This window comes from Watersipora subatra, chromosome 8 (assembly GCF_963576615.1).
Source record: "Watersipora subatra chromosome 8, tzWatSuba1.1, whole genome shotgun sequence".
Classification (NCBI taxonomy): Eukaryota; Metazoa; Bryozoa; class Gymnolaemata; order Cheilostomatida; family Watersiporidae; genus Watersipora; species Watersipora subatra.
The window spans coordinates 5,975,303-5,989,937 of NC_088715.1; the positions used below are offsets into that span (position 1 = coordinate 5,975,303).

The 14,635-nt window shown below is 35.5% G+C and overlaps 1 protein-coding gene across 1 annotated transcript in view; it reads right to left on the bottom strand.

Moving 5' to 3' along the window:
- Positions 1–1,178: 1,178 nt before the first annotated feature.
- Positions 1,179–14,635, bottom strand: part of LOC137402242 (uncharacterized) — a 28,936-nt gene continuing 15,479 nt past the window's right edge. The window contains exons 6-7 of the mRNA XM_068088739.1: positions 10,935–11,075; positions 1,179–1,323 (exon numbers count right to left, since the gene is read on the bottom strand). Coding sequence (XP_067944840.1) covers positions 1,179–1,323; positions 10,935–11,075 — 286 coding nt within the window. The remainder of the gene's footprint in view (positions 1,324–10,934; positions 11,076–14,635) is intronic.

The window sequence follows — 14,635 nt, forward strand, 5'->3', positions numbered from 1 at the left end:
GCCTACATGCTGATGTTTGTCAGCAATATTTATAATTAACCAATGAAATTATCCGTACATAAAACATATCATACAAATAAAATCCTTAGAAGCTCCAAACGTAGACAAGGTTTGAGATTCTATATTCTACATGCTAGCAGAATTCTCTTCTAACAACTCACATGCATTATTCACATCATGTGTGTGGAATTCCCTAAAAGTTCCCAATCAATCAACAAGAGTCGCCTTGAAATTTTAAATATTTAAACAGTTTTAAACAATTTAACCAAGTGAGTCTTCTTAAATTTTACAGATACAGTGAAACTCGGATAAATCGAACAGTTTTTTGCCAAACGGCTACCGAGACGGTTGTTACTATCGCTTTAGAATATCACTTTATTCCAAGCCATAGAGATAAACATCGACTTTTAGTAGTTCTTAGGCCTCGTTATTACCAACATCGGCAAATATTTTCATTAACAACTTTTCTAAAGGTTTGCAAAAATCAAATTTTACCAAACATCCGCTTAGCGATAAGCCCTCCAAAAGCAAGAAAAGCGAGGTAAAATTTGGATAACTTTAAAGTAATATCGGCAAAATTGATAATGGGTTTTTAATAGTAAAGCAGTTTTGTAATAACTGACTGCAAAATTGATCTTGGTTAAAACGCTCAGTAGAAAAATACGTATGTATTTTTTCTGAGCGTTTTAACTGCGATCAAGTTTTACCAATTTTAATCAGAGAACGTCCTGGCAGTCACATCACCTAAAGCAACAAACAAATCTCAAGTGATAGAAAAATATCTACACTTTCTGATTAAAAATATTTACAACTTCACACGAGAGACCTTTTAACTTGCAACAAGCAATCTATGCTTTTGATTGATATATAGTTTGTATATGTACATGTATCTACTGATAAATACGTGCACTTATGACTGTTCTGATAACTTGAACGCTCTAATAACTCGAACACTTTTGCTCGGTCCCTTGAAGTTTGAGTTATCCGTGTTTCACTGTATTTTGTAAACCAACTTTGGTTATGAAAAGAATAATCACATACAGGATGATAACAACTATAGACAACATCATAACAGGGCCATGACTCATACACAGGTCCTACACTTCCAGTGTATAATTTGTATATATCTGTATAATGGCTCATCCAACAGACTAATAGAGGTATCCAATATTTGTACATTACCTCTGTGGGAGGTCTCTCAGCTGACATCTCCAGAGACTGAGACTCTCCAGTGTTCCTATCTCACTAATCACTGGAGGTAGTCCTGCATTGAAGTTGTTGTAATCAAGGGTTAACTTCTTCAGTCTCTTGAGGGACTTGAGACTATAGAAATATAATAATAATAATAATACTTTAGTCTGTAATTTAATATATTTTACTAATACTAGGACAGCTGACCCCGTGATAATACAAGACACCATCACAGAAGAGAAGGAATAATTTTACTTTATATTTTATTGACATCTTCATAATGTACCTATCATGGTATAAATAAGATAATTACAAACACAATACATCAGGGAGTCTGTTAACAAGTTCAACTAATAAACTTGGCTGTTTTATATAAAGTCAGCAAGAGAGGACGACTTCAGTTATCTATAGCGGATGACCAAATGATCAAGATTATAGTCTTAAAATGAATGTGAGAATAATTTCTTATAAATACAAATTAGTATATTAAAACTGAAACGATTCCACAATTGTAATAATTATAGATATTAATAGTCTTTGACTGTAGTGACATGCAACTCCCAGGATGCACCAAATTACTGCAAGCTGCAGAGTGTGTCGAAAAAGTAGACAGGGTTTGAGAATCTACATTCTACATACTACCAGAATTCTCTTCTAACAACTCACATACATTATTCACATCGTGTGTGTAAAATTCACTAAAAGCTCCAAATCAATCAACAAGAGTTGCCTTGAACTATTAAGGCAGTTATAAAGCATCCTAGATGATGACCATGATAGAGAGATTAAAGAGGAGAGGAGTCGTCGGACCATGCCAACTCAACACTGATTTCTATGTGTCCTCATCAAGTTTTGTGTGGAAACACATATCATTGGATGAGAGCAATAAACGAGGTATATGCTCAACCCAAAACTGTGAGTTATCTTCCACACGTAACTTACAATTATATGCAATGTACTCTGTAAATATTCTATTGACTAGAGTACGGATTTTCAACCAGTGTGTCTGATAATCTCTTACAGCAAAGTAGTCTGCTGTAAGAGATTCTCAGATGTGCTGTGAGAAATTATCAATAAATGGTCTTTTTCTAACTTCATCTACATTCTTATTGGGTGTTGTCAGTCCATATGTTTCTGCTCATAAATCGGAGAGCATAAATATGATCACAAACATTCCTCATTTATGCAAGGTGGTAGGTTATAGTTGGATATAGATGGCTTGTTAGAGGTTAGCAAAGTTGGTTGAGCATTTTTCTTCAAAAACCAAAGTTCATGAGTTCAAGACCTGTCCAAAGCATTTTAGTTTTTCTCAGATTGGTACAACTATTCTGAGGCTTTGAAAGATGGCTGATTAGCTCAGTTGGTTAAAGATTAGTCTAATAAGCTGAATGTCAAGGGTTCAAGCCCCATATTGGTCAACATTTTAGTCATCTTATTAATTGCATGTCCAGAATTGTGTGATTATATGAAAGTTGGTACATTTAAAACAACTGCTACCGTAACACAAAAATAAAATGCTTTGACATCCATACTGCACTTCATTATTTCTGATAATTGAACATTGATTCAAAAGTTACCTTTTATTAACTACGAATCTGTGAGTCCTCTTAACTGATACTCAAATGAAGCTGTATTCAGATAGAAGGAATTACAGTAGAAATTGTAGTTTATCAAATGAAAACCACTCATTACAATGAATCTAATACCCATGAATTATTTATCATCCATGAATTATGAAGGGTTATGAACAGAGAAAGCAGTAGCTATACTTTAAATTGACCAATGGTAATAAAAATAATACTTTTATAATAATCCTTTCTACTTTAATTTTAATAATAAACAAGCTGAATAACAGCAGTAGCTATCGTTCAGTTTGTTCATATATTAACTATAAGGTGAATCTGTCCCTTTCAGAAATGGAACCATAGCATTTTCATGTCTCTTTGTTACCATGGTGATGTAGCCGTGAAACCTATTTATGGTTACTTGTCATGGAGATGTTTTTGAAATGTGGAAATACCAATACTGAACAGGGTCAGGGACCCATACAGCTCAGTATATGTTGCTGCTAGACATGAATTTGAAGAAGCAGCTCATTAAACTGAACAGGGTCAGGGACCCATACAGCTCAGTATATGTTGCTGGACATGATTTTGAAGGAGCAGCTCATTAAACTGAACAGGGTCAGGGACCCATACAGCTCAGCATATGTTACTGGACATGACTTTGAAGGAGCAGCTCATTAAACTGAACAGGGTCAGGGACCCATACGGCTCAGCATATGTTGCTAGACATGACATGACTTTGAAGGAACAGTTCATTAAACTGAACAGGGTCAGGGACCCATACAGCTCAGTATATGTTACTGGACATGACTTTGAAGGAGCAGCTCATTAAACTGAACAGGGTCAGGGACCCATACGGCTCAGCATATGTTGCTAGACATGACATGACTTTGAAGGAGCAGCTCATTAAACTGAACAGAGTCAGGGACCCATACAGCTCAGTATATGTTGCTAGACATGAATTTGAAGGAGCAGCTCATTAAACTGAACAGGATCAGGAACCCATACAGCTCAGCATATGTTGCTAGACATGAATTTGAAGGAGCAGCTCATTAAACTGAACAGAGTCAGGGACCCATACAACTGGGCATCTGTTGCTAGACATGACTTTGAAGGAGCAGCTCATTAAACTGAACAGGGTCAGGGACCCATACAGCTCAGTATATGTTGCTAGACATGACTCTGAAGGAGCAGCTCATTAAACTGAACAGAATCAGGGACCCATACAGCTCAGCATATGTTGCTAGACATGACTTTGAAGGAGCAGCTCATTAAACTGAACAGGGTCAGGGACCCATACAGCTCAGCATCTGTTGCTAGACATGACTTTGAGGGAGCAGCTCATTAAACTGAACAGGGTCAGGAACCCAAACAGCTCAGCATCTGTTGCTAGACATGACTCTGAAAGAGCAGCTCATTAAACTGAACAGGGTCAGGGAACCATACAGCTCAGCATATGTTGCTAGACATGAATTTGAAGGGGCAGCTTATTAAACTGAACAGGGTCAGGAACCCAAACAGCTCAGCGTATGTTGCTAGACATGACTCTGAAGGAGCAGCTCATTAAACTGAACAGGGTCAGGGACCCATACAGCTCAGCATCTGTTGCTAGACATGACTCTGAAAGAGCAGCTCATTAAACTGAACAGGGTCAGGGAACCATACAGCTCAGCATATGTTGCTAGACATGACTCTGAAGGAGCAGCTCATTAAACTGAACAGAGTCAGGGACCCATACAGCTCAGCACTTGTTGCTAGACATGACTTTGAAGGAGCAGCTCATTAAACTGAACAGGGCCAGGGACTCATACAGCTCAGCATATGTTGCTAGACATGACTTTGAAGCTCATTAAACTGAAACAACATAATTTAAAGATGAACTTGTACAAAATCTTTAGTAAATTTTATCAGAAAGTATCAGTATTATTCTATCATTTGTGAGTGTTGTTGATGTTTGAGGTGATCTGACTGCCAGTATGTTGCAAGATTAAAAACTGCCAGTACAAGATTAAAAACAGTTGCAAGATTAAAATCGACAAATCTTTAACACGGTTAAAAGGCTTAAGGCCGGTTCACACTATGCCGCCGTTTGTCACCGTTTTTCTTTCGGCGTTCATCACCGATTATGTGAACCGTGAATTGATGGCATCGACAAGCATCGCGGACACATCGGTAAAGTTTTCAGCTGTCAAACTTTCCTGATGCTTCGCTGAGCATCGACCGCATATCAAATGTGAACCATTTCGGTGATGGTAATTCGCCGTCAAGGATAGCGCAATTTATTCATATCTGTTTAGGATAGTCACTGCGAGACTAGTTTTTAATTCTTGCAAGCAAAAACAAAGAGGTTTCTTCCTGAAAATATAAAAAGATAAATGTCACGGAGTATTTCCTGATATAAACGTGGATGGGTTTGTGATAGTGAGAACATGGCTATCATTGACCGATCACCGAAGTATTGTGGCATCAACACCGAAATACGTTTCAAGTATAGAGTTTCAAATAGTTTCAAGCTGGTGATGAATCCCTGACATGAAGTGTCGCATGGAAAAGAGTTGGCAAGCGATAAATATGCGGTCCCTTTTTTAGCCAATGATCAAAACAAATTTATTTAGATCATAATAAATATTAACACGGACAAACTAGTTCCCTGTGATACCGAAGATTCTCGTTGTTAGAGAATCCACTATTCACAGTTAGACTGGGATAAGTTAGGCATTAGCGTAAACGAAGATCATCTCTCAGGGTGGGGTGGGTGGTGTGTCTTTCAGTAAATTATCAGGGCAAAACTTGAAGAATGGAAGTAATAACACCACGGAACCGCCGTAGATTATGGGAGAATTCACTGATTTACTGAATGACATTCCTTCAATCATTGAATCAGCACGATCTATTGAACCACAACAGAATTACAACCTTGCCTCTAGTTCCAGTGAGGATGCCTCAGACTTTTTTGAGCATCAGGTGGTGAAAGATTGGAGCAGATAGCCTATGGTTAGAGCTGACAGGTGTTACGCTGCTGAGAAAGATATGAGAATGTAGGTATATCTATCTTTGTGTTTGAGTCTCTTCTATCTACTAAACTAAAGTAAAAGAAATAATTTTACTACTCATGAATATATATACTATTAAGAAACATTGTACAATTGATTGTAGTAAGTCACCTCGTTATTTACTACTTGACATCTCTAGTTTTAACAAACTTTTAACTTCTCATTTCACCTAGATTTAATAAATCACCACGAACAGGTAAGAGGTATGTAGTAACAAGTCTAGATATTCAAGGTCAATTATAATAATGATTGTTTTTAGTATCAAATGATGGCTACGAATTTATACAGAAACTATTAATCAAATATATTTGAAGCCTCCACTTGTAGTCTAAAGACTCGATTTCAACTTTAACTAACTGAAAGCTGTAACTATAAGCCATGTAACTAGTTTAGATTTTCTCTGGTTGTTTTAGCTAGTAAATTATATTAATAATTAGAATTCATGCTCACTTCTCACTTGTAGAAATTTGAGGAAAATGCATTGATCAGTGCCCACCTTTGAATTCCAAAACCAAAGCTTCAAATTATTGGCTTGACCTACTTTTGCTGTTGTTAAACATGTATTCATTTTGTAAATTTTCGATCTCGATCTATCTAACTCCCAAATTGAAAGCTTACAGTAGATACATGTTAGAATAAAAACTAAGAATCAGTAGATTTTGTTGTCTATGAGTGAGCCTTCATCAAAGTAGGTCCCTTGTAAAATACAGTATGCTTATATCACACTTGTTTTATTGATACAGGATGTTGATGTTTCTCCATCTGTGGAGCTGTGGTGTCAGTGTGGAAACTACCATGTCTGGGGATAGAGAGAGATGAATGTATGATGCACAAACCATGATAGCGGTATTCTGTTCCTCAGATAGGTCTCAAGTGTACTGCAGAAGTGGGGAGATTAAAGACCTTATAACTTGTCAAACCAGGTCCATTAATGCGCATTATAACTGCCTACACTACCATGGTAAGTTTTGTAACTATATGGACTTGTCTTGCAAACGTTTTCACTAGATGTTATAAATTTCAAGTGACCTTCAATAAGTTATCAATAGATCTAAAATTTCAATATTTTATTAGCACCCAAGTATCCAAATGGGTGAGCCTGAAACTATTGTAACAACTGAAAATATTGAGATGTACAACATGGTATGTAAAGACAGAGGATGTCATGCATCTACAGATCATTGGTATTTTGGACATACTCAGAAGGACTTACAAGAGCAGAGTGGAGACCTCTACCAACCTGTGTATACTTCATAGTGAGATCTACATATCTTAGGACCAAAGATGAGGAGGAATATCCAGATACGACACATACAGAGTTTGAGTTTACTGCAGTAGAGGAATCTTTTTAGTGAATAAGTTGAAATTATGTGATTGGCCACGACTTGGATGGATGTTTTTAATGAAGACTTTGTGTAGAGATGAAACTTTTTTGGCTTATAAAGATTATGTAATGAAATAATAAGGTTAAAGATAATGCAAAACAAAGTATTAAAAATTATCATGCAAAATATCAGTTGCATAATCATGAGTAAAACTGACTTGCAGAAACTATTAAATACATCTTAGCCCCGTTGCCACTTCTGCCCATATCTTGTCTGATAGATGGGTTTATGAAGTGTACTCAGATCTAGGCTCATCAATAGTTTCATTGTATCTATAGCAGTGATTTTCAAACTTTTTGAGCCGCAGCACATTTTTTGCATTTATAAAGCTCTGATGCACACTACGAAGAAAATTAGTGGCAGGTACTTGCTACTACTGACAGGTACTTTTGCACAGCTCGACTCAATTGAACAATTCCAATGGAAATAATATATTCCAATGGAAAGAGCTACTAGAAAAATTATATGCTCCACACAACTAAGTGAAAACAGGTGAGTCCACACCACAAACCACCAACCAGGAGCAGAAAGGACTTTATTAACCCTTTGCTAGACAAGTCTATTTTCAGAATTGAATTGGTGGGTAAATAGATTTACGAAAAAATATTTTGGGGAACTCAAAAACCCTTTGGTTTGTACAGTATGCGCTCCTACAACGTATATAATCTGTTCCAGGAATGTTTATGTTATAGGGAATTTACATTATAAGAACAGTAAAATACATGTAAATTGCCTAATCCGTTCCAAGATCTCTTCAAACCCTTTTGGATATACAAAAAGGAAAAACTAGACTTAACTTTTTTAAGTTGTAGTCTGTACGATACCTGCAGTTTTATTGGTTCGCATCGACAACTTTTCTCCTTTTTAAGATCAATTTCACTGGTTTTATGGACCATGTTTGCGGTAATCTTACAATAAATTGATGGAAAGCGAACATATCTAACGTTCATTTAAAAAATATTTGCACATTTTTTCTAGACAGCAAAATCTATTCTGCGAAGCCAAACTAATAATATACATATATATAATCTAATACATATATATTAGATACACATGTCGCTTTTTCTTTTGAAAGTCTGAAATAGATTAACATTAAAACCGAAATTAGAGAACTCACCTGATTTGAGACTTCATGTTATATGGAAAATTTTCACATAGTATGAAGCAAAAACTTTACATAAATTCTTATCGTTATCTGGAATTTACGTTATAAGAGGAGCTACTTTACTTTATCAACTAATCAAAAGTAACCAGTAGAAAATATTCTAGAAATTGATACTAATAATGACTAGATAATGTTGACTATACATAACTTTTTAGGGATGCAGTTGGTCTCACCTTATATTCGAACATATTCTTTTCAAAGATGCTAGTTATTTTTTTATCTTTAGTTATTATATTTGCTGGTTATTATCTAGGAACTAGCTGAATGCTAGGTGTTGCACAGGTGATAATATAATCACCCGTGCAATGAATTTGAGTAACTTACCTGGTAAGCCAGTAAAGGTAAGCTTACATTTACTAAAATACATGTAATTACAGTGTTTGCAGATGACTTAATAATCGCTTTACGGTCAGCAATGCTAGTTAAAAAATAGAGAAAGCATAATATTGTTATGCTTTATTATTTATCTTGAGGCGTTGACTTATGTTCTAAAAAAAAATCAACGAGATTGGCCAACCAGAAGCTGAGATATAGCCAGCCAAACACAGGTCTACCAAAAAACATAAGTGTTTTGGTAATCATCAATATATGACGTATGAAATCGACTTGTGTGTCATTGGTCAATTGAGCCAACAAATGCGCTCTCCTATAACAATCACGGCATTTTAATTGGTTTAATCCCTGGAGGTATAGAACAATCAAATTGGGCCTAACAATCATTGCTCTGAGAATTCCGAACCAGTCCCTCTGACATGCAGATTAGTTTTAGCATAAAATAATTACACGCATCTATTATTTCGCAACATTTCGCTATCTTGCTAGTTCAGCTCAGTTTTGTTGTTCTCCTACTTAGCTTCCCTATTCAGACTCATCTTTAGCGTTGTTCAGATTTTTTTAACTAATAGCAATGAACCAACCCAATAATTTTTTCAACTAACTTTTAGCTAATAAATGGGATCAATTACATCAATCTCGGTTATCATTTGGAATTTTCTACAAATTATATTAGTTACATCATTTATTTTATACGCAGTTATATTATTATTTTGTATAATTGCATTATGATTATTATACTAATCATAAAAAATAATCATAGAAAAGATAATAGATCGATAGAAAAATCAAATCAAAAGTTATCGTTTTCTTTTCTTACAGCAAGAGCAGCATGGTCATGTTATTCTTTTTAAAATTATGGCTGTAGTGAACTTACGGTCTGTTAATAGTGACGATAATCATGAAAATCAACTGAATGCTGCAGTAGATACACAGTAGAAAAATGATGAATGAACAAAAATTCACATTCTCATTTCTTATTTTAAACGAACTGCAATCGCGGATGTCGCATATAGACTATACACGCGCCGTTTGTTGAACAGAGGATCTTCGGAGCATATTTGTGGAACTCGAGTTAAAATTTGAAGCACAATAGTCAAAATCTGCTCTTCTGTTGCTCTAATGACCCCAAACATTTTTACTAGCTTACATAACTTACCTGGTAAGCCAGTAAAAGTAAGCTAACCTTTACTAAAACAAATGCAGTGTTTGCAGACTTAATAATCGCTTAACTGTCAACCAAGCTAGTTAATGACCCCAAACACTTTTGTTAGTCTGCCAACCAGCAGGTTCTGAGATGAAATCCTCTGCGATGTGGATTTTTTATTCCTAGATTATAATGCTATAGCTGGACATACACACGACACACAGACTTTATGAATTATATATATAGACTAGTTTCCTGTGTGGGTAGCAACTGAGAACTTCCCTGATACAAAGGATGGACTAAGTTTACTAGACAACCTAATTACTGTAGACTAACAGAATCCTAGTCTGATACTCATATGTTTACACAGAGGAAGCTAATGGGACAAATTTTAATTACCTTATTTGAGACATCTGAGACACCTATAGCAATATATAGGTAGCTGGACTTAAAATCTTATTTAAACAATTATGAACAAATACAAATTAAAATATATGCCAATAGAACTACGTAGTACTCAACTTTGATAGCAATAGCCTATGTAAATACGAGTGAGAGACAGGCAGTCTCACGGCTATGTACATCAATTTGGGCAAGTCTGGGTAAATATTTTTCTTCTGAGGGTTTTACCGCGACAAAGTTTTGTCAATTTTAAACTTGAAACATCGTGGCAGTCAGATCACCTCAAACATCAAAAACAATAACAAATAATAGAATACTGATACTTTCTGATAAAATTTACTAAAATTTTGAAGAGCTTTGTGTGTGTCTAGAAATTTAGGGTGTGTCTGTGTGTGTCTGTGAAATTCCCTAAAAGTTCCAAATCAATCAACAAGAGTTGCCTTGAAATTTTCAATATTTAAACAGTTTTAAATAATTTAACCAAGTGAGTCTTCTTAAATTGTAGAGAAATTTTGTAACCCAACTTTGATTATGAAAAGAATAATTACATACAGGATGATAACAACTATAGACAACATCATAAAAGGACCATGACTCATACACAGGTCCTACACTTCCAGTGTATAATCTGTATATATCTGTATAATAACTCATCCACCAGACTAATAGAGGTATCCAATATTTGTACATTACCTCTGTGGGAGGTCTCTCAGCTGACAGTCCCCGAGTGTGAGACTCTCCAGTGTTGCTATTTCACCAATCACTGGAGGTAGTCCTGTACTGAAGTTGTTGCCATCAAGGTTCAACTCCTTCAGTCTTTTGAGAGAGCTGAGACTATAGAAATATAATAATAATACTTGAGTCTGTAATTTAATATACTTTACTAATACTAGGGCAGCTGGCCTCATGACCCCAGCATGCCAGTAAACATATAGTCCCAGAGTATGTCTAAGGAAGACAGATATTATGAGTTTATGGCTGTATGTAGACATGAATAATTGTATATTCGATGATAGACATAAAAGTGTGTAGTAGGAAGGCTTTTGATTTTACCCTAAAATATAACAACAGATACAGCTGTTAAGCTGATACAGCTGAAAAACCTGAAGAGAAGACAGCAGCAAGGAGAGGAAACCCGACACACAACCTTTGTTTCTAATCAGTGAATCTCTAACAAAATTGTTGTAGAACTATAACCTCACCATCACTAGACTACCTCCCACCTATTGGCATCGACACTCACATAGACAGTGAATAACACGCTATAGTACCAGCTAACCAGAGACCTCTGCACCTAATGACAAACACAACTGAAGTGAAGACTATCCATATATAAGAAGATTTGGACTCATATTAATACTGAAGGTAGATAGCTCATTTAGAATAAAATACGCTACAACGCAGCTCAGCATCTGTTGATGCATGAACGTGACTTTGAAGGAACCGCTCATTAAACTGAACCAACCTTATTTTATACAGATAGACTTACACAAAATGTTTAGTACATTTTATTAGAAAGTATCAGTATTATTCTATCATTTGCGTGTGTTGTTGATGTTTGAGGTGATCTGACTGCCAGTTGCAAGATTAAAATCAACAAAACTTGATCGCGGTTAAAACACTTAATTTTAAGTGAGTACAGAGCTCGTGACATATAAAGCGTCGTATGGGAAAGCGTCAACAAGTGATAAATATACTGTCTTTTCTTTAGCCAATCATCAGCACGAATTTTTTATTTAGGTCGTAATAATTGTTATCGCTAACAATCTAGTTGTCTGTGATATCGAAGTTTTTCATCGTTAGAGAATTCACCATCCGCAGTTAGACTTGGATAATTTAGGCATCAGCGTAAGCAAAGGTGATTTCTCCGGATGGGGTGGTGTGCGTTTTAGTAAATTATCAGGGCAAAATTTGAGAAATGGAAGCAATAACACTACGGAACGGTGGTAGATAATGGGAGAATTCACTGATTTACTGAATGACAATTTGCTTCAATCCAAATCTCCTTCAATCATTGAATCAGCACGATCTATTTAATAACAACAGAATTACAACCTGGCCTCTAGTTCCAGTGAAGATGCCTCAGACTATTTTGAGCATCAGGTGGTGAAAGATTGGGGAAGACAGACTATGGTTAGAGCTAACAGGCGTTATGCTGCTGAGGAAGATATGAGAATGTAGGTATATCTATCTTTGTGTTTGAGTCTCTTCTATCTACTAAACTAAAGTAAAAGGAATAATTTTACTACTCATGAATACATATACTAACAAGAAACATCGTACAATTGATTGTAGTAAGTCAACTCATTATTTACTACCCAACATCTCTAGTTTTAACAAACTTTTAATTTCTCATTACACCTAGCTATAATAAATCACCATGAACAGGTAAGAGGGATGTAGTAACAAGATGTCTAGATATTCAAGGTCAATAATAATAATAATTGTTTTTAGTATCAAATGATGTGTACGATTTTATACAGAAAATATTAATCAAATAACTTTGGAGCCTCCACTTGCGGTCTAAAGACTCATTTTCAACTTTAACTAGCTGAAAGTTGTAACTATAAGCCATGTAATTAGTTTAGATTTTCTCTGGTTGTTTTAGCTAGTAAATTATATTAATTAGTAGAGTTCATGCTCACTTCTCACTTGTAGAGATTTGAGGAAAATGTATTGATCAATGCTCACCTTTGAATCCCACAATCATAGCTTCAAATTATTGGCTTGACCTACTTATGCTGTTGTTAAACATATGTTCATTTTGTAATTGTCCACTCTCGATCTATCTAACTCCCGAATTGAAAGCTTACAGTAGATACATGTTAGAATAAAAACTAAGAATCAGTAGATTCAGTTTTCTATAAGTGAGCCTTCATCAAAGTAGGTCCCTTGTAAAATACAGCATGCTTATATCACACTTGTTTTATTGATACAGGATGTTTATGTTTCTCCATCTGTGGAGCTGTGGTGTCAGTGTGGAAACTACTATGCATGGGGATAGAGAGAGATGAATGTATGATGCACAAACCATGATAGCGGCATTCTGTTCCTCAGATAGGTCTCAAGTGTGCTGCAGAAGTGGAGAGATTAAAGACCTTATAACTTGTAAAACCAGGTCCATTGAGAGTGGCCCATTATAACTACCGACACTACCATGGTAAGTTTTGTAACTATATGGATTTGTGTTGCAAATGTTTTCACTAGATGTTATAGATTCTAAGCGATATTCAAAAAGTTATCAATGGATCCTAAAAGTTTAATATTTTGTTAGCACCCAAGTATCCAGATGCGTGAGCCTGAAACTATCGGATCGACTGAAGAAAATAAGATGTTCAACATGGTATGTAAAGACAGAGGAAGTCATGCATCTACAGATCTTTTGGACATACCCAGAGGGACTTACAAGAGCAGAGTGGTGACCACTACCAACTTGCATATACAACATAGTGAGAGCTACATATCTTAGGACCAAAGATGAGGAGGAATATCTAGATACAACACATACAGTGTTTGAGTTTACTGCAGTAGAGGAATTTTTTTTAGTGAATAAGTTGAAATTATGTGAGTGGTCACGACTTGGATGGATGTTTTTAATAAAGACTTTCTGCTGAGATGAAACTTTTTGGCATATAAAGATGATGTAATGAAATAATAAGGTTAAAAATAATGCAAAACATAGTCTTAAAAATTATCATGCAAAATATCAGTCACATAATCATGAATGAAAAACGACTCGCAGGAAATATTGAATACAACTCAGCCCCGTTGCCACAAAACTTGTCTGATAGATCGGTTTATGAAGTGTAATCAAATCTAGGCTCATTGATAGTCTCATTGTATCTCTACCAGCGATTTTCAGCCTCTTTGACCCGTAGGACATTTTCGCATTTACAAAGTTCTGATGCACACTACAAAGAAAATTAGTGGCAGGTACTTGCTACTACTGACAGGTACTTTTGCATAGCTCGACTCAATTCCAATGGGAATAATATTAAAAGCTACTTGAAAAATTATATGCTCCACACTACTAAGTGAAAACAGGGAAGTCCACACCACAAACCACCAACCAGGTGCAGGAAGGACTTTATTAACCCTTTGCTAGACAAGTTTATTTTCAGAATTCAATTAGTGGGTAAATTTATTTACAAAAAATTGACGTTATATTTTGGTGAACTCAAAAACCATTTGGTTTGTACAGTATGCGCTCCTACAACGTATATAATCCGTTCCAGGAATGTTTATGTTATAGGGAATTTACATTATAAGAACAGTAAAATACATGTAAATTGCCTAATCCGTTCCAAGATCTTTTCAAACCCTTTTCGATATACAAAAAAGAAAAACTAGACTTAACTCTTTTAATTTGTAGTCTGTACGATACCTGCAGTTTT